Below are 22,456 nucleotides of genomic sequence, written 5' to 3' on the forward strand. Positions count from 1 at the left end.
TTTTGGGCACCGGTGCTCAGGAAGGATATAATGGAACTAGAGAGAGTACAAAGGAGGGCAACAAAATTAATAAAGGGGATGGGAGAACTACAATACCCAGATAGATTAGCGAAATTAGGATTATTTAGTCTAGAAAAAAGACGACTGAGGGGCGATCTAATAACCATGTATAAGTATATAGGGGGACAATACAAATATCTCGCTGAGGATCTGTTTATACCAAGGAAGGTGACGGGCACAAGGGGGCATTCTTTGCGTCTGGAGGAGAGAAGGTTTTTCCACCAACATAGAAGAGGATTCTTTACTGTTAGGGCAGTGAGAATCTGGAATTGCTTGCCTGAGGAGGTGGTGATGGCGAACTCAGTCGAGGGGTTCAAGAGAGGCCTGGATGTCTTCCTGGAGCAGAACAATATTGTATCATACAATTATTAGGTTCTGTAGAAGGACGTAGATCTGGGGATTTATTATGATGGAATATAGGCTGAACTGGATGGACAAATGTCTTTTTTCGGCCTTACTAACTATGTTACTATGAAAAAGTACTTTTTTTTTCACAAAAAAATTCTTTTAGCCTCAATTTTTTCATTTTCACATGGGCAACAGGATAAAATGGATCCTAAAATTTGTTCAGCAATTTCTCCTGAGTACACCGATACCTCACATGTGGGGGTAAACCACTGTTTGGGCACATGGTAAGGCTCGGAAGGGAAGGAGCGCAATTTGACTTTTTGAATGGAAAATTAGCTCCAATTGTTAGCGGACACCATGTCGTGTTTGGAGAGCCCCTGTGTGCCTAAACATTGGAACTCCCCCACAAGTGACCCCATTTTGGAAACTAGACCCCCCAAGGAACTTATCTAGATGCATATTGAGCACTTTAAACCCCCAGGTGCTTCACAGAACTTTATAACGAAGAGCCATGAAAATAAAAAATAGTTTTTCTTTCCTCAAAAATGATTTTTTAGCCTGGAATTTCCTATTTTGCCAAGGATAATAGGAGAAATTGGACCCCAAATGTTGTTGTCCAGTTTGTCCTGAGTACGCTGATATCCCATATGTGGGGGTAAACCACTGCTTGGGCGCACGGCAGGGCTCGGAAGGGAAGGCACGCCATTTGGCTTTTTAAATGGAAAATTAGCTCCAATCATTAGCGGACACCATGTCACGTTTGGAGAGCCCCTGTGTGCCTACACATTGGAGATCCCCCACAAATGACCCAATTTTGGAAACTAGACCCCCAAAGGAACTAATCTAGATGTGTGGTGAGGACTTTGAACCCCCAAGTGCTTCACAGAAGTTTATAACTCAGAGCCATGAAAATAAAAAAAAATTTAATTTTCTCAAAAATGATCTTTTAGCCTGCAATTTTTTTATTTTCCCAATGGTAACAGAAGAAATTTGACCCCAAAAGTTGTTGTCCAGTTTCTCCTGAGTATGCTGATACCCCATGTGTGGGGGTAAACCACTGTTTGGGCACACGTCGGGGCTCAGAAGGGAAGTAGTGACTTTTGAAATGCAGACTTTGATGGAATGGTCTGCGGGCGTCACGTTGCGTTTGCAGAGCCCCTGGTGTGCCTAAACAGTAGAAACCCCCCACAAGTGACCCCATTTTAGAAACTAGACCCCCCAAGGAACTTATCTAGATATGTGGTGAGCACTTTGAACCCCCAAGTGCTTCACAGACGTTTACAACGCAGAGCCGTGAAAATAAAAAATCATTTTTCTTTCCTCAAAAATGATGTTTTAGCAACCATTTTTTTATTTTCACAAGGGTAACAGGAGAAATTGGACCCCAGTAATTGTTGCGCAGTTTGTCCTGAGTACACTGATACCCCATATGTGGGGGTAAACCACTGTTTGGGCGCACGTCGGGGCTCGGAAGTGAGGGAGCACCATTTGACTTTTTGAATACAAGATTGGCTGGAATCAATGGTGGCGCCATGTTGCGTTTGGAGACCCCTGATGTGCCTAAACAGTGGAAACCCCTCAATTCTACCTCCAACACTAACCCCAACACACCCCTAACCCTAATCCCAACTGTAGCCATAACCCTAATCACAACCCTAACCACAACCCTAATTCCAACCCTAACCCTAAGGCTATGTGCCCACGTTGCGGATTCGTGTGAGATTTTTCAGCATCATTTTTGAAAAATCCGCGGGTAAAAGGCACTGCGTTTTACCTGCGGATTTGCCGCGGATTTCCAGCGTTTTTTGTGCGGATTTCACCTGTGGATTCCTATTGAGGAACAGGTGTAAAACGCTGCGGAATCCGCACAAAGAATTGACATGCTGCGGAAAATACAACGCAGCGTTTCCGCGCTGTATTTTCCGCACCATGGGCACAGCGGATTTGGTTTTCCATAGGTTTACATGGTACTGTAAACCTGATGGAACACTGCTGCGAATCCACAGCGGCCAATCCAAATCCGCACCGTGTGCACATAGCCTAATTCTAAAGGTATGTGCACACACTGCGGAAAACGCTGCGGATCCGCAGCAGTTTCCCATGAGTTTACAGTTCAATGTAAACCTATGGGAAACAAAAATCGCTGTAAACATGCTGCAAAAAAACTGCACGGAAACGCAGCGGTTTACATTCTGCAGCATGTCACTTGTTTCTGCGGATTCCGCAGCGGTTTTACAACTGCTCCAATAGAAAATCGCAGTTGTAAAACCGCAGTGAAATGCGCAGAAAAACCGCGGTAAATCCGCCATAAATCCGCAGCGGTTTAGCACTGCGGATTTATCAAATCCGCAGCGGAAAAATCCGCAGAGGAACAGAATACGTGTGCACATACCGAAACCCTAACTCTAACCCTAACCCTATTCTAACCTTAGTGGGAAAAAAAAAAAATTCTTTATTTTTTTTATTGTCCCTACCTATGGGGGTGACAAAGGGGGGGGGGGGGGGGTCATTTATTATTTTTATTATTTTGATCACTGTGATAGATTATATCTCAGTGATCAAAATGCACTTTGGAACGAATCTGCCGGCAGATTCGGTGGGCGCACTGCGCATGCGCCCGCCATTTTGGAAGATGGCGGCGCCCAGGGAGAAGACGAACGGACCCCGGGAGGATCGGTAAGTATGATGGGGTGGGGGGAAACACGAGGGGGGGGATCGGAGCATGGGGGGTGGGATCGGAGCACGGGGGAGGTGGAACGGAGCACGGGGGGGGGGGGTGAAACGGAGCACGGGGGGGTGGATCGGAGCACGGGGGGTGGATGATGCACGGGGGGGTGGATCGGAGTGCAGGGGGGTTGGATCGGAGCATGGGGCGGTGATTGGAGCACGGGGGGAACGGACAAGAGCACGGGGGGAGCGGAGCACAGGACGGAGCGGTGCATAGGACTGATCGGAGGACTGGGGGGGCGATCGGTGGGGTGGGGGCACATTAGTGTTTCCAGCCATGGCCGATGATATTGCAGCATCGGCCATGGCTGGATTGTAATATTTCACCAGTTTTAATAGGTGAAATATTACAAATCGCTCTGATTGGCAGTTTCACTCTCAACAGCCAATCAGAGCGATCGTAGCCCCCTGGGCTAAACTACCACTCCCCCTGTCCCTGCAGATCGGGTGAAATGGGAGTTAACCCTTTCACCCGATCTGCAGGGACGCGATCTTTCCATGACGCCACATAGGCGTCATGGGTCGGATTGGCACCGACTTTCATGACGCCTACGTGGCGTCATGGGTCGGGAAGGGGTTAAGCAAGTATCTGAAATTTGATGACAATTCAGAAAAATTATAGAGATTTTTAAATTCTGAATGCTTATATCCTTAAAAGGATTGTCCAATACTCGTACAATCCCTTCTCAATTACAATATTTCTTAATTCTAGGATGAAAACACCTTATCCTCACTTCCGATGCCATTCAAGTGATGGGTCTCCCAGACCTCACGTGACATTGTTATGCCTTATTCTGATTTTTGGGAGGCAGAATGAACAAGTAAACAGCAGTTCAAGTTTTTTTTTTTAAGCTGTTCACTGTGCAATATAATTGATAAGACGATTTTATTCTTCGGGCAAGTTTGATTACAGCAATACCAGAGTTTTGCTTCTATTACTATTATTATAATTACACACAAAAATGCTTTTTTAAGCTGAAAATTTCCATATTCTGAGAGCTGTGAAATTTTTTTTCTTCTAGGCAATAGAGTGGAGGTTCTTAGTTCCATTTTAGGGAACATAACTTTTTTGATCAATTTTGTTGAAATTTTTCTGATGCAGAATGAACAAAATCTTGCTATTCAATTATTTTATACATTTTTTTTACTGTTCACCATGCGTAATATTGATAAGATAGCTTTATTCTTTGGGTCAGTACAAATATAGCGGTACTAGTTTTATATGAGGCTACCCTTGTACACTAAAAACTATTTACCGACAAATAATTTTGTTTTGCATCACTATATTCTGAGAACTGTACATTACTGAGTCATATGAGAGCTTGTATTTTTGTGAAACAAGTTGACGTTTTGTTCTATTACTTTTTTTTATAATACACAACTTTTTAATTAGCTTTACATTGCTTTTTTATGGTGTTTGCTGTATGGCATATGGCGTTGTTCCAGCGATAACAATTGTGTCAGTTTTTTGTTTAATTTTACATAAAAACAGTGTTTTTTTGCAGTGAAACTGCATTCTGTGATTTTTTTGTTTTATTGTAATTTTTTTACTTAGTCCCACTATGAAACTTCAATATTTTTATTGTGAGATTTGACTTGAGATTGACACAATCTGTTAGGTCCTGCTGATAGCATGGCTAAACAGGTCACTGTACCGTGAGGTCAATGACCTCAGGTGTCAATACGGTAAAAAGAAAGCCTCCATCTAAGGCTTCTTTCACACTTCCGTTGGTACGGGGCCGTCGCCAAGCGTCGGCGCGACGTACCGACGGATGTTGTGAAAATTCGGCACAACGTGGGCAGCGGATGCAGTTTTTCAACGCATCCGCTGCCCATTCTAAAGTCCCAGGGAGGAGGGGGCGGAGATCCGGCCGCGCATGCGTGGTAGGAAATACAGGACCCAACGTACGAAAAAACGTTCCCTTGAACGTTTTTTCGGGACGCCGGTCCACCAAAACACAACGCATCCAGTGCACGACGGACCTGACGTATGCCCATACGAGGCGATCCGTCGGCAATACAAGTCTATGGGAAAAAACGCATCCAGCAGGCACATTTGCGAGATGCGTTTTTTTTTTCACAAAACGACGCATTGCGACGCAAAGGCCACACGACGCAAGTGTGAAAGAAGCTTAAGGGGTTACACGACCTAGATGTGCCAATATCGATTTAAATAGAGATTAATGCTGCAAGATGTCTGCTGTCAAATATAGCTGACACCTGTAGAATTTTTGCCTATTGATGGCGCTATACAATTATTCCTCATTAAGGCCTTTTAAAGTCCACCGTAAAAAGGCGTATCTGCACTTGTTATGGCTTTCAAAGAGCACTAAAACAGAGAAAATGCACAAAACGGTAAAAAAAAAAAAAAATCATAATTCCTCCCTAAATCAACTCCTTTTCTTTGATTTTGTTTTGTCTCATACTAAAGTAAACTAAAAAATATGTAAAGAAATCTCTATGGGTGCCAGGAGTTCAGACACTAAGCCCAATATTATTCTATGGAACAGTTCAGATCTGCTATTATTTTCTCATGCCAGCTCGGCATGAGAAAACAATCGCAGCATGCTCCAAGAATTGGATCGCACGCACCCATACAAGTCTATGGGTGTGTGTGATACATTGGACACCAGCAATCGAGAAGGTGAAATTATTTTGTCCTTCTCCTGAGCACCTGTGCGGCAATGCTCTCATGTGAAAGGATGAGACGACAGAGCACCTGTCATCTATATCTATCTAGTTCATTCCTTCTATCTATTCTATCTATCATCTATCTATCTCTCATGCCTTCTATCTATTATAGCTATCATCATTCTATCTCATTCCTTCTATCTATAGATAGATAGATAGATAGATAGATAGATAGATAGATAGATAGATAGATAGAATGGGATAGAAGGAATGAGGTAGATAGATGACAGATAGACCTATAACTAGATCTATACATAGATATAGATATTATCTATCTATAGATCTGTCATCTATTTATCTAGCTCATTCCTTCTATCTATCTATCTATTCCATCTATCATCTATCTATCTCTCATTCCTTCTAGCTATCTATTATATCTATCATCTATCTATCTCATTCCTTCTATGGATAGATAGATAGATAGATAGATAGATAGATAGATAGATAGATAGATAGATAGATAGATAGATAGATAGATAGATAGATCTATATCTATCCATATATCCATCTACATCTATCCATAGATATATCTATAGATAGATATATGTATAGATATATCTATCTCTCATTCTTTCTATCTATCCCATTCCTTCCTTCCTTCTATCTATCTATCTATCGATTAGATAGAAGGAATTAGATAGATGATAGATAGACAGATAGAAGGAATCAGATAGACAGATGATTGAATAGATAGAAGGAATGAGATAGATAGATGATAGAATAGATAGATAAATAGAAGGAATGAGCTAGATAGATAGATGACAGATAGATCTATAGATAGATCTATACATAGATCTATAAATAGATAATATCTATCGATCTATCTATTATCTATCTATCCATCTCATTCCTTCTATCTATTCAATCATCTATCTTATTCCTTCTATATATCTATCATCTATCTAATTCATTCTATCTAATCGATAGATAGATAGATAGATAGATGGAAGGAATGGGATAGATAGAAGGAATGGGAGATAGATATATCTATACATATATCTATCTATAGATATATCTATGGATAGATGGAGATCGATATATGGATAGATATAGAAATACCAGCCCCCAGCCACCCCAGAAATGGCGCATCTGTGCCAATTACGGCACTTAGCCCCTCTCTTCCCACTCCTCTGTAGCGGTGGGATATGGGGTAATAAGGGGTTAATGTCACCTTGCTAATGTAAGGTGACATTAAGCCCGGTTAGTAATGGAGAAGGGTCGATAAGACGCCTCTCCATTACTAATCCTATAGTAGTGAAAGAGTTAAAAAAAAAAAAAAAAAGAAACAGGCAGCCAGAAAAAAGTATTTTAATATTCTTTCACCATACTTACCATACTCGACCGCCTGCAAAAAATTAAAAATAATAAACCAACCTTATACTACCTTTTCGCTGTAGTCCAATTAATAATGTGTGTCCCACGACGATCTCCCCTATAGAACAGTGACATCGGGTGACGTCACTGCTCTATAGGGCCTCCAGTGACACACTGACAGGAGACAATGGCTCCTGCAGTGCATCACTGAAGAGGTTACCTGAGTTCATTGGTCTCACTTTATGGCAAAGCTGCATGGGAATTTTCCTATACAGCAGGGCCACAAGTGAGAGTAGGAACTATTTCTCACAGAGGCGGAGGGATACAGTGCAGAAGGATACTTTCAATCATTGTGTCCTGGAGCCCCTGGAGAGCGGTCGCATCAGCTGATGTGGCTGCTCTCCAGGGGAGATCGTCGTGGGACACTCAAATTAATTGGATATCTGCAGCATAGGTAGTATATTGTTTTTTTATTATTTTAATATTTTTTACAGGTGAGCAATGGCTTCGGGGATCAAGGTGATGGTGAGTATGTACTCTATGTTGTATTTACTGTATGTGTTGTGTATATGTACTGTATGTTGTATGTACTGTATGTTGTATATACTGTTGTATGTACTGATGCATGTTCTGTATGTCATATGTTGTATGTACTGTTACATGTTATATGTTGTATGTACTGTTGTATGTTCTGTATGTCATATGTTGTATGTTCTGTTGTATGTTGTATGTACAGTATGTTGTATGTACTGTTATATGTTGTATGTTTTGTATGTCATATGTAGTATGTTTTATGTACTGTATGTCTACAAACACAGAGGGTACCAGTGTTATGGAAAACTTCCTGTCTGGTGCCGGTACCCAAGACGACTTCTCCTGCAACCCTAAATGACTATCGTCCTGTAGCCTTAACATCTCACGCTATGAAGGCCTTGGAAAGATTAGTTCTTGCTCACTTAAGACCGAGGGTCAATGCTTTTATCGATCCCCTTCAGTTTGCTTACCGACATAGATTGGGGGTGGATGATGCTATTCTTTCTCTGTTACATAGGGTACATTCATTTCTGGAGACTGACGGTACCATGGTGCGAGCGATGTTGTTCGATTACTCGAGTGCATTTAACTCCCTGCAGCCACTTTTACTACACAAAAAGATGACTGATATGAAGGTGGAGGTGGGGATGAGAAATTGGATAACTGACTACCTATCAGATCGGCCACAGTTTGTACAGATGGGAGCAGTGGTGTCAAGCAGATTACTGAGCAGTGTAGGTGCCCCCCAGGGAACGGTGCTTGCGCCCTTTCTATTCACACTGTATACTTCAGACTTTCAGTATAAATCTGAACTTTGCCACCTTCAAAAATTTTCGGATGACTCTGTGGTTGTGGGATGCATTAGGGGAGATCAGGGGGATGAGGAATATAGAAGGGTGGTGTCGAATTTCGTGGATTGGTGCAATGGTAACTATCTACAACTAAATGTTAAGAAAACTAAGGAGTTGGTGGCCAACTATAGCAGGATTAAGTTGGAATGCTTACCGATCACTATTGCTGGTCAGGAGGTAGAGCAGGTGGAGAGTTACAAATATTTGGGGGTCCATTTGGATAGCAAACTGGACTGGAGATGCCACTCAGAATTTGTCTACAAGAAGGGGATGAGCAGATTGTATTTCCTAAGGAAACTGAGGTCTTTTAATGTGTGCAGCAAAATGTTAGAAATGTTCTACCAATCTGTAGTGGCAAGTGCCATCTTTTTTGCAATCACGTGCTGGGGTAGTAGTGTTCGGGCCTCTGATGCTAATAAGCTGAATAAGATTATTAAGAAGGCAAGTTCTGCTGTGGGCTGCAATCTGGACTCTTTTGGGGAGGTAGTGGAGAAAAGAACTCTGAGAAAGTGTATGGCAATTATGAACAATAATGCACATCCATTATATGAGCTATTCATGAGACAGAAGAGCACCTTCAGTAACCGGCTAATACTTCTGAGGTGTAAGAAGGAAAAATATAGGAAATCGTTTGTGCCAACTGCCATGGGAATGGCATACAAACTCTTTGCAGATGTTGTCCTGGGTGGGATTAGAACCCAGGACCCCAGCGCTGCAAGGCTGCAGTGCTAACCACTGTGCCACCGTGCTGCCTGGCTAATGTGTCAATCACTGTCACTGTAGCAGGCATAGCCCGATGGGACTTTTAGTCCCACCGGACGATGCCTGCACACACACACACACAAACACACACCCGGACAGCGCCGGACAGCCCCACACACACCCGGACATCCCACAGACCCCCCCGGATGCCCCGGCAGACCCACGGACAGCCCGCAGACCCCGCCAGCACACACATACACAGTCACCGCCCACAATCCGCCTACACACTTTCCTCCTCCCGATCTGCAGCGTTTCCCCCGCAGCTAAACCGCAGATCTTTTCTACATCTGCGGTTTTGCTGCGGATGTGCCCGACTCAATGCAAGTCTACGGGTACAGAAATAATGCAGATCCGCACAAAGAACTGACATGCTGCGGAAAAACAACTCTGCGTTCACTCGTGTTTTTTTCCACAGCATGTGTACAGCGGATTGGGTTTTCCATAGGTTAGCATGCTACTCTTAAACGCATTGAAAACTGCTGCAAATCCGCAGCGTCAAGAACGCTGCGGATCCGTGGGAAAATCTGCAACGTGTGCACATGACCTAAGGAAGAAATTCCTGAAAGGTCTAGATAACAGAAGAGAATTGGAGTGCTAACTTCATAAAATAAGACATGATTTTATTATTACAATAGCACATAAAGTGTGACAAAAACATATCACACATAAATACAGAGTTTGGTAAAGGTAGGATTCACAATTACAACCGCAGGAATAGGAGGTCGGGTAAAGAACAGTTCCAAATTGACCACTAGTATATAGTATCAGAAGTGTGATTTAAACAATTACTCTATATGTGCAAGTAAATGAGTCTGGCTATTCACATGGGCAAGAGGAAAGGATAAAGTGCTTGTGCTGAGAGATGGATGTTCTATTGTTTACTTTTGAAAGCTAATGAATCATATAATAAGAGTATTGCAATAGTACCTAGTATCAAATAGACTTACCCATTGTGTAAACCTCTATCTCCAACATCACTGAAGGAGAGATTACTCACCTCCTTTACAAATCACACCTCACCACCTGTGCATCTGACACCATCCCTTCCCACCTGCTCTCCAACCTCACTAACAAGCTCATTCCAGCCCTAACCCATCTTTTCAACCTATCACTATCTTCTGGTACCTTCCCCTCTGCCTTCAAACATGCCACCATCACACCCATCCTCAAAAAAACTAACCTTGACCAAACTACTATGCCCAGCTATCGCCCCATATCTCTGCTCCCGTTTGTTTCAAAACTCCTTGAGCAGCATGTCCATGTTCAACTTTCCTCCCACCTCTCATCTAACTCTCTCCTTGACAACCTCCAATCTAGCTTCTGCCCCCACCACTCCACTGAAACTGCCCTGACAAAAATTAAAAAAAAAAAAAAAAAAAATTGTAAAACTGTTGGTCTGGTGTATCTTTGTCAGTGTTCTTGTCCCAAGGATTATGTTGGAAAGACCAAACGTGAATTTCGGGTTCGCATTAGCGAGCACCTTGGAGACATTAGACACGGGAGAGACACACCAATAGCGCGACACATCAATGTCGAACATGGGGGTGACACTGGGTCTCTATCGTTTAGAGTCATCGAAGTTATTACTCCCTCGGCTAGACTAGGGGATTTGGATAGGAGAATTTTACAACGTGAGTCTAGGTGGATTTACCTGCTAAAATCTATGAGTCCTGTAGGCCTGAATGAGCAGTTATCCTTTGCTAGTTTCATCTAGTCTTTTTTGGTGGTTTTCCTGTATTTGAACATATGGCCGTATATATTTATATAGTTCATAATGAGTTCTATTTAGTTTACTCTTTCTGAATTTTATTATTGTCTGACCGTGTATTTTTGTTTTGTTCAAATGGCCACTTTCCATTATAGTTACTTCAGTAGTGGCTGTAATACGATATATCATGTTCTAGTTTTTGCTTACCGCTGGTATTTTTTGCCTGTAGTAGCACTTTAAGAGGCATCGCCTAGCATCAGATTAGGCGAGCAATACTTATGGCTGCAACTGCTATTTACTTGTAGCGATACGTAATTGCGCCTCTATCCTCTATGAATCCACTATTTGCCTATGCGCATGCGCGGCGGCTATTTGGTATGCCGCTCTAGTGTGTGATGGCTGCAGCGGCCATTTTCTTGTAGCCGTACATAGATGCGCCTTTGTTCTCTATTAATCTTCCTATGCGCATGCGCGGTTGGTACGGCTATTACAACGCGGTAAGCCGCTTTATGATGTAGCAGTCGCTACTGTGTGACGCTGGATTCGGGCGCCGCACGTCATTTCCGGCCCACTCCACGGTTATCGGCACTATTCTTTAGTGTATATAAAGATCGATATGGTGAGTGGCATACACCTTAAACAGCTCCTCTATTTTGTGTGTGGCTGCTTACCCCTGATGAACCCCCGTCATTCCCTATGGGGGAGAAACGCGTCGGGCACTGTTTGGGGACAACATGATGACAGCTGATTTCGGCTACTTATAATGAACCATCTGATATTCCGGTAGCTTAGTGATCTACACCTCGGGAGACCCCAGTGAATAGGATAAGTACATTGGTGGCTGTATATCTTGCTGCTTATCTTACTGTACTAATTGGATAATAGAGTGCTTTTTCTTCATTTGTTTGCATGAAGGAGTCTCTCCACATGTGTATTGGGTGTGATCTTTATCAATTTCTTTTGCTACCGTGAAATTTCTGTTACCTTAGTCCACGTTTTTGATTTAACACTGCTATATTTATGTAGTGTGACTAGTGTGAACATATTGTCTGCTACTTTATTTGCTTGTTGTCCATTTTTTCATGATTATTGACAAAGATTACTTTGTCTATTTTGGAGGACATGTAATAGTCTGTGCTCTATATCTATCACTGACATACTAAGACAGTGGTACAAGTGTGGACAACATTTAACAAGATTAATGTGGACCAGACATAAACAAGATCAATGTGGACGTTACTGAACAAGATATAGGAGTGTTTATAATGATATCTTATTGCTTATTGTAGGCATTAATATGCTATTTTATCCTTTTTGGACAAAACATATTTTTTCAACACTCCGTGTACCCGCTGGGTTTAAACATCTGACTACACCCTATTAGGTGGGCATGGCTCGTTTAGTTATTATGCTTCACAGTGCCTTTGTTCCTGAACTCAGGTTAATTATATTTATTTATATCTATAGTGAGGTGAGGCGTTGCTTTGTTGAACATTGCACCTTCCATTGCCCCCTCTGATACATTGACAAATTATACATATTTATATATTTATTTGTTTTGTGTTTTTTTGCATTTCTGTACTGCTTTTTGTTTTTCTTCTTTTTTCTCACGGGTATTGGAGTGATTAGTGGGACATTATCTTTTGTCTATATCTTTATTTAGGGATTGTTAGGGACCCTAGGGTCAGCCGTCGTTGAGTGGGGGCGCCTACCGCAGTAAATTAGGGTGCCAACCTCCACTGTCAGGTAGTTGTGTAGTGTTAGGTTCTTATAGGGCCCACCAGCTTTTCTGTATTATAGGTATCCTTTAGGGCTTGGTAGGGTGAGCCGTCGAGGAGTGGGGGCGCCTACCGCAGTAAATTAGGGTGCCAACCTCCACTGTCAGGCAGGGCTTATTGTAGTTCGACGTAGGGTCTCTATAGGTACATTTAATACTATTTTATCTTATATTTTGATATAGAACGGTCTTTTTAGATGTATTATTAAAAGTTATTTTTTAGGATCTTTGTTTTTTTTGGTTTAAACCCTGACAAAAATTACTAATGACTTACTCACAGCCAAAGCTAACAGACAGTTCTCCATCTTCCTCCTTCTCAACCTGTCCTCTGCCTTCGACACAGTCGACCACTGCCTACTGCTAAAGATTCTGTCATCCCTTGGAATCAAAGACCTTGCCCTGTCCTGGATTGCCTCATACCTTTCCGACCGCACAGTTAGCGTTTTTCACTCCCACACTACCTCCTCATCAGGCTCTCTCTGTTGGAGTCCTTCAAGGCTCTGTCCTAGGGCCCCTAATGTTTTCCATCTATACCCTTGGCCTAGGACAACTCAAAGCCCCATGGCTTCCAGTACCACCTGTATGCGGACAACACTCAGATCTACCTCTGGCCCAGATGTCACCTCTCTGCTGTCCAGAATCCTGGAGTGTCTGTCAGCCATATCCTCCTTCTTCACCTCACGCTTCCTAAAACTCAATGTAGACAAAACCGAACTCATCATCTTTCCCCCATCTCACGTATCCCCCTACCTGATCTATTATGGTTAATGGCATCACGCTCTCTCCCGCACCTGAAACCTGCTGCCTCGGGGTAACTCTCAACTCTGCCCTGTCCTTCAAACCGCACGTCCAAACTCTTGCACCTCCTGTCGCCTCCAACTCAAAAATATTGCCAGAATCTGTCCATTCCTCAGCCCACAATCTACCAAAACTCTTGTGCATGCCCTCATCATCTCCCGCCTCGATTACTGCAACACCCTCCTCTGTGGCCTCCCCGCTAACTCTCTTGCAGCGCTCCAGTCTGTCCTCAACTCTGCTGCCCGGCTAATCCACCTCTCTCTCCTCGCTACTCACCTGCTTCTCCCCTCTGCAAATCCCTCTAATGGCTCCGAATTCCCCAACAAATCCAGTTCAAACTAATAACACTGATCTACAAAGCCATCCACAACCTGTCCCCTCCGTATATCTCTGAACTAATCTCCCAATATCTTCCCTCACGTAATCTCCGATCCTCCCAAGACCTCCTACTCTCCTTCACACTTATTTGTTCCTCACACAACTGCCTCCAAGATTTCTCCCGAATATCCCCCATCCTCTGGAATTCCACGCCTCAACACGTCCGATTATCCACCACTCTCGGATCCTTCAGACGGAACCTGAAAAGCCATCTCTTCAAGAAAGCCTACAGCCTGCAATAACCATTCTGCCGCCTCACCACCACCCGAGCTGCCACCTCACCACCACCCGAGCTGCCACCTCACCACCACCAGAGCTACCGCACCCCCGACCTTCAGTCTCTTCCTCCTTATCCCATAGAATGCAAGTCCGCAAGGAGAGGGTCCTTTCCCTTCTGTACCAGTCTGCCATTGTAAATTTGTTTACTGTAAACAATATCTATAACTCGGGACGTAACCCCTTTCTCATGTACAGCACCATGGAATTAATGGTGCTATATAAATAAATAATAATAGTAATAATAATAAAGTGCACGTGCACAGACCAATGGATTCCCAGGGGCCAACCAAAACGCAACTTTCACATACACTGTCTCAATGGGGAATGAATAGCTGATATCCCGTCTGTCCTTTTAAGCCCTGAGTTGTAATTAGCCCTTGTGTTTAGCGCATGTGGCGTGTTCTTCCCACCGGATGTTACTATCACATGTCCGGACCTCTCTGGGAGAGCGCACATGAGGGAAATCCCTCAGTGACATCATAGATGTGCGTTCCCACAAGTTGGAGGTCAGATGTGATTGACAGTAAGCGGATTTACATGGCGCATAAGCACACCAGACGCCATGTTTTGGAAGCCTATAGCGAGTAGCCATTTTATGTGAGAAATACGACGTCTGAAAGTTTTGCCACATGACACATGCATAGAGTGGCAGTCGCTATTGAAAACATGCTGTAAGTGGCCATTATGTGCTAAATCCAAGACAAAGTTATATAGTAAATATATACTATATAATCAAAAGGAATCAAAAAAGAGTAACACACATTATAGGGAACTTGTCAGCAGATTTTGCAACTATAAGATGTGGCCACTAACTTTCAAGACTTATCTACAGCATTCTATGATGCTGTAGATAAGCCCCTGGTCCTACCTGCAAGTGAAGAAAAATAAGTTATATTATAATCATCCGAGGGGCGGTCCGATCTGATGGTTGCTTCAGGTTCGGGTCCGGCTCGTCCCATCTTCTTGCGACGCCGCCCTCCTGCTTCTTCATCACTCCTCAGCATCGGTGCTCCTGCGCAGGAGTACTTCTCTGCCCTCTTGAGGGCAGAGTAAAGTACCGCAGTCCGCAGGCGCAGGGAAAGTTCAGAGAGGCCCAGCGCCTGCGCACTGCAGTACTTTACTCTGCCCTCAACAGGGCAGAGATACGCCTGCACAGGAGCGCCGATGCCGGTGAGCGGTGAAAAAGCAGGAGGGCGGTGTGGCAAGAAGATGGGAGGCACCACAAGGACCAGCGACACTCATCGGACCGGGCTGCACCCCCTTCCCTTCCCAGGAGCTGTGGTATGATCAGACCATGTTCAGACACAGCCATTACAGAGTACACATCAGGTGCACATTTATAAGATGATCTCAGCACAGGTACATTTTATTTAAACACATCCAATTGTGCACTTATTATTCCAAGATCCATTGATTAAAATTAACTTTTGTTCATGGGAAAGCCCCTTTAATAACAATGCCAATGATATTACATGTTATATCACAAAAATAATAACACTGCTTAGCAGAGGTGTATCTAAAAGTGGCACATGTGGCACTTGTCCCTGGTGCATTAGACACAACAAAACCAAAAAGGGGGCTAACATCTACTGTTATATACATTTCTTTCAATGTTTACCATATAGTTCTATATACAGACTTGAACCAGCAATATTCTGATTGCTTATAATATAACTAGATTGTGGCCCGATTCTAACGCATCGGGTATTCTAGAATATGCATGTCCCCGTAGTATATGGACAATGATGATTCCAGAATTCGCGGCACACTGTGCCCGTCGCTGATTGGTCGAGGCAACCTTTATGACATCATCGTCGCCATGGCAACCATTATGTCATCTACGTCGATACTGTGCCCGTCGCTGAATCAGAAACGTGAGATGTCTACGTCCTTTATGACATCATCGTCGCTGTGCCCGTTGCTGATTGGTCGAGGCCTGGTGGCCTCGACCAATCAGACGCGGGATTTCTACGTCCTTTATGACATCATCGTCGCTGTGCCCGTTGCTGATTGGTCGAGGCCTGGCGGCCTCGACCAATCAGAGACGCGGGATTTCTACGTCGATGCTGTGCCGGTCTCTGATTGGTCGAGGCCTGACGGCCTCGACCAATCAGAGAGCCGGGATTTCCAGGACAGACAGACAGACAGACAGACAGACAGACGGAAAAACCCTTACACAATTATATATATAGATACTGGTGCATTGCAGTATATAGCATAATTGTGATTTTCCTACGAAGCCCAGTCTCGGTCTAACATTCACAGGAGTAACATAGTAGTACCTATCAACTCTCAATAGAACCGGGGAAAGCTCGATATGAGCTGGTGATCAACAGCGGCACCTAAATGATTAACAGAAGTGATTGCTCAAGACGCTGCTGTTACAGGCAGATGCCGGTAATGTAATACAGCCAGCATCTGCTGTGTATAAAACAGGCTACATATACTCCGCAGGGACCTGTAAAGTAAATGTAATTCACAAATCGCTTATGGGTTAATGTACACTGTGTATAGGTTACAATTACTTACCAGGAATTTCAATATCCGAAACATCACTAAATTCCTCAATGTTATTTTCTTTCTTGTAAACTTTCTTCTTTACATCTTGTAACAAAACAGTTGACCTGCCTGAAAATAAACAAACAAAAAAAAAGACAGGGCATTTACAAAAATGTTGTAGAAGAGAGCCAGAAATATACATAAACTACCGTTCAACCATCACTCCATTGTTTTTACGATACTTTGTGTTTGCTGTGTAAGGCTACTTTCACACTAGCGTCGTTTGGCCTCCGTCGCAATGTGTCGTTTTGGAGAAAAAACGCATCCTGCAAAGTTGTGCACAGAATGCATTTTTTCTCCATAGACTTTCATTAGCGACGCATTGCGACGGATTGCCACACGTCGCATCCGTCGTGCGACGGATGCGTCATGTTTTGGCGGACCGTCGGCACAAAAAAACACTTTGTGCGTCATGTCCGACATTTCCGACCGCCATTCGCAGCCGGAACTCCGCCCCCTCCTCCCTGGACTTTATAATCGGGCAGCGGTTGCGTTGAAAAACTGCATCCGCTGCCCCCGTTGTGCTTTTACTTCACAGCATGCGTCGGTACGTCGGCCCGACGCACTGCGAAGGGCCCGTACCGACGCTAGTGTAAAAGTAGCCTAAGAAGGCTAATGGATGGTTAGAATACCCTTGAAAACCCTTGTGCAAGTATGTTAGCACAGCTGAAAACAGTTTGGCAGATTAGAGAACCTATAGACCTGACCTTCCTTTGAGCTAGTTGAGAATCTGGTGCATTACATTTGTTGGTTCCATTAAACTCTCAAAATGGCCAGAAAAAAACAACTTTCATGTGAAACTCGACAGTCTATTCTTCTTCTTAGAAAGGAAGGTTATTCCATGCGAGAAATTGCCAAGCAACTGAAGATTTCCTACAACGGTGTGTACTACTCCCTGCAGAGAAGAGTGCAAACAGGCTCTAACCAGAGTAGAAAGAAGTGGGAGGCCACGCTGCACAACTGAGCAACAAGACAAGTACATTAGAGTCTGTACTTTGAGAAATCGACGCCTCACAGATTCTCAACTTGCAGCTTCATTAAATAGTGCACGCAAAACGCCAGTGTCAACGTCTACAGTGAAGAGGCGACTCTGGGATGCTGGCCTTCAGGGCAGAGTGGCAAAGAAAAAGCCATATCTGAGACTAGCTAATAAAAGGAAAAGATATGGGCAAAAAAACTCAAAACATTGGATAGAGGAAGCTTGGAAAAAAGTGTTATGGACAGAGGAATCTAAGTTTGAGGTGTTTGGCTCACACAGAAGAACATTTATGAGACACAGAACTGAAAAGATGCTGAAAAGATGCTGAAAGAGTGCCTGATGCCATCTGTCAAGCACGGTGGAGGTAATGTGATGGTCTGGGGTTGCTTTGGTGCTGGTAAATTGGGAGATTTGTACAAGGTAAAACGGATTTTGAATAAGGAAGGCTATCACTCCATTTTGCAACGCCATGCCATACCCTGTGGACAGCATTTGATTGGAGCCAATTTCATCCTACAACAGGACAATGACCCAAAACACACCTCAAAATTATGCAAGAACTATTTAGGGAAGAAGCCGGCAGCTGGTATTCTATCTGTAATGGAGTGGCCAGCGCAGTCACCAGATCTTAACCCCATTGAGCTGTTGTGGGAGCAGCTTGACCATATGATATGCAAAAAGTGCCCATCAAGCCAAACCAACTTGTGGGAAGAGACTTCTGGAAGCATGGGGTGAAATTTCTCCAGATCACCTCAGCAAATTGACTGCTAGAATGCCAAAGGCCTGCAATAATCTACCGTAATTGCTGCAAAGGGAGCATTCTTTGACGAAAGCAAAGTTTGGAGGAGAAAATTATTATTTCAAATAAAAATCTATTTTTCAAACCTTGTCAATGTCTGTACTAGATTTTCAATTCATTTGGCAACTCATTTGATTAATAAAAGTATGAGTTTTCATAGAAAAAACAAAATTGTCTGGGTGACCCTAAACTATTGAACGGTAGCGTATATACACACAGAAAATGAAGTATTTTTCACAGAAAATTTTGAAATTACAAATGGTTTGTTATACATGTTTATTTCAGACAAATTGGACATAGCTTCACACAAAATCACAAAAATAGGCCAGAAAAAAATTGTCAGCACCCTCATCTTCAAATTTGGTTGCACAACCATTGGAATAATGAACTGCAATCCATCTCTTCCGTTAACCATCAACAAGCTTCTTACACCTCTCAACTGGAGTTTTGGACCACTCTTCTTTTGCAAACTGTTCCAGGTCTCTCATATTTGAAGGATGCCTTCTCCCAACAGCAAATTGTAAGATCTCTCCACAGATGTGGGAATTAGATCCTGATTCATTGCTGGCAACTTCAGAACTCTCCAGTGATTTGTTTCCATCCGTTTCTGGGTGCTTCTTGAAGTATGTTTGGGGTCATTATCCTGCTGGAAGACGCATGGCCTACGATACACACCCAGCTTTCTTACACTGTTAACTACGGTGCAGCCCAATATCCTTTGATAATCTTCAGATTTCATGATTCCTTGCAAACAGTCAAGGAACCCAGTGCCAATGCAGCAAAACATCTTTGAACTTCCATCATATTTGACTATAGGTTCTACAGGCCTCATTCCGTTTTTGGTAAACAGCAGAATGATGTGATTTACCAAAAGGCCCTATCTTAGTGTCATCTGTCCACAAGATGCTCTCCCACAAGGATTTTGGGCTTAGGCTGGTTTCACATTTGTGGTTGTGTCCGCAGCATCTCATCCACATACATCCCCATGCGTCTTGATTTCATATCTTTTACATTGTGGACGCAGGTACATGCGTTTGCATGCGTTCGCCTGCGTTTGCTAGGCATGCTTCGTTTCGTGGTGTGCGGCTAGCGCACCATGTTGCAATTTTTGAGGAGTCAAATTTCCATCAAATATGTGCAGGTGTCACGCTCATGCCCTGACTGGTGGGCGTGAGCTCGGGGGTTTGTGGCCCCACTGTGCCACAAACCAGACTACCCTGGAAGGGGCGTGACTATGACAGCTGCCTGGGTTTTCACTGGAGCCTCTGATGGTGAGGTCAGGCTTGTGCAGCAGGCAGCTGCCAGGTGCTACTCCAGAGTGGTGTCTGGCTGTGGCTGCTGATCCCACTTGGGAGACAGGAACACCAGGATTGGTGCGGGCATCAGGCAGGACTGGCAGAAGAGCACGGCTGGAACTCAGACGAGTAGGCTGGCAGAGACACGGCAGAGAACACAGGACTGGCTAGGACAGCAGGAACACAGGACTGGAGGGCAGGGCAGGAACGGCAGGAACACAGGATTGGGAGGCACTGCAGAGAACACAGGACTGGAAGGCACTGCAGAGAACACAGGACTGGAAGGCAGGGCAGGAACGGCAGGACTGGCAGGAACACAGGATTGGTTGATGTGGTATATGAAGGAACAGGTAGGGGCCTGTTCACACTCGAGGTGCAGGTACAGATATGTAGTTTGGAGGAACAGGTAGGGGCCTGTTCACACTGGAGGTGCAGGTACAGATATGTAGTTTGGAGGAACAGGTAGGGGCCTGTTCACACTGGAGGTGCAAGTACAGATATGTAGTTTGGAGGAACAGGTAGGGACCTGTTCACACTGGAGGTGCAGGAACAGATATGTAGTTTAGAGGAACAGGTAGGGACCTGTTCACACTGGAGGTGCAGGAACAGATATGAAATATGAAGGAACAGGTAGGGGCCTGTTCACACAGGAGAGGAGTGCAAGACTGCAGATAGGAGTGGAAAAGCAGCAAGAGATAGCGGTGCAACAAAAGCTGAGCAGAGCCACAAAGAATGTGGAGAGAAGCTGCAGCAAGAGATACTGCAGAAGCTAAGCAGAGTGGAACCGCAAGGATTGCAGAGAGGAACTGCAGAAAGAGGTTTCTGCAGCAACGAGAGCGGAGCAGAGTAGAACGGAGCAGAACCGCAGGAGTGCGGAGCAGCGGCAAAGCCACCAAGATACAGAGCAGGCAGAGCCGCAAGAGTGCGGAGTGTAAGCAGACTGAGAACACAAGGAAAGACACAGCAGGGAAGGAAGCCACAGACGAGGAGACCGAGATAAGACTAAGTACAGACAAGGCAATGGAACAAGACACAGGGACAAAGACACAGGGACAAAGACACAGGGACCAGGATATTCTGCCTCCTGGAGGGCGGACTACAAGATCAAGGCAATAGCACAGAGAAAAGCCTCCAGAGAGGGAGTAACTCAGAGCAAGGCCAGGCAAACTCAGCAGCTAAACACTAACTGAGCTAACACATTGCACAGGCCCAGACCACAGGGTGGAGCTGCACTATATACAGGAGGCCTCTTGGTAATTGGTCAGGAACTGATTAGACAGATGCACCTGATTCCTATAAGAACCAGAGAGTTCAGGCGCCGGCCCCCTATACACATAGCCATGAAGCATGCAGAGAGCAGAGGCACAGAACATGGAGCTGGCATGAAACAGAAACCACATCATGACCTGGAGCAGTGGGTAAGATAGTGTGAGAGATGTGAGGCCATGACGTGATGCCAGCAGAGTTGTTACAGTAGGCATGCGCATGAGTGCATTAAAAAAGCATTACTGCCTATGGGAACGCATGCGTACGCAAGGACATGCGCACAATTGCATTTATGTTTGCATACGTTTTTATGAGTAAAGATATCCAGGAACTGGTTTTGAGCCACCCCCCAAACAAAGCTTTTAAAAGAGGGTACTCTCCAGACTGTCTGCAAATGGAAGAAAGCCAATTCTGAGGGAAGACTCTGCTATTCTTAACAAAACGTGAGTATACAAGCTAATGTCTGCCTTTTTTTGTTTCTCCATGCAGTCTGTACACATTTCTGTCTCTTTCTTGCAGAATTCATCATATCACCATGGACTCAAGTCCAGAACACAGCAAACATACCGGACAGGAGAGTGAAGTGCGTACATTTGGTAGTGATTGGTAAGTATTCACTGTCACTATATGTGACAAAATAACGTATTTTCTTTTACAGAACACAAGTGCAGAGGAGCATGAGCAGCAGACTTCGGCCCAAGTTGCAGTGGCTGTCCACTGCCACCATCAGGCCGGGTCCAGATCCTGCATGGCTGCCCACCGCCACCACAAGGCCGGGTCCAGATCCTGCATGCCCTGCTGACCCCACCACTCCCACCCTCCCAAGGAGAAACAAAAAAAGGAGGATGTCACAAAAAAAGTGGACATAAATTAAAAAGGACTAAAAAAGGACTTTTAAAAAGGACTAAAAGTGTTGTGCTACCTCCACCCTCACCTCCCAATGTGTCTGTGTTGTCCAGTTTGTCTCTCCCTTTCAACGTGTCTCTCCCGTCCCATGCTTCCACTCCTAATGTGTCTACTTCCATCCTTGACCTCCCAGACACAAATGTATCACCCCTCATTTGGGCAACTTCAACTGTTGTCCTGAGAGAGTGATGATGGTAATCTGGCAATGGGTTACAAATAGGTTCATCAAGTTCAACGTTGGGTCATTCTTTAGCCATTATGTAGTTGTGCAGAACCACACACGCTTTGACCACCTCATCGACTGTCTCAATTTTGAGATTAATGGCTGTCCCTAAAATGCGCCATTTCGAGACAAGCATACCAAAGGCACACTCAACTGTTCTTCGTGCCCTGGTCAGTCAGTAATTAAAAATCCTTTTTGTGCG

The 22,456-nt window shown here is 44.2% G+C and overlaps 1 protein-coding gene across 1 annotated transcript in view; it reads right to left on the reverse strand.

The window, feature by feature from the left end:
- KIZ (kizuna centrosomal protein) overlaps positions 1-22,456 on the reverse strand; it is a 194,295-nt gene that overhangs the window by 59,185 nt on the left and 112,654 nt on the right. The window contains exon 11 of the mRNA XM_069768928.1: positions 16,757-16,855. Coding sequence (XP_069625029.1) covers positions 16,757-16,855 — 99 coding nt within the window. The remainder of the gene's footprint in view (positions 1-16,756; positions 16,856-22,456) is intronic.

This window comes from Ranitomeya imitator, chromosome 5, assembly GCF_032444005.1.
Source record: "Ranitomeya imitator isolate aRanImi1 chromosome 5, aRanImi1.pri, whole genome shotgun sequence".
Classification (NCBI taxonomy): Eukaryota; Metazoa; Chordata; class Amphibia; order Anura; family Dendrobatidae; genus Ranitomeya; species Ranitomeya imitator.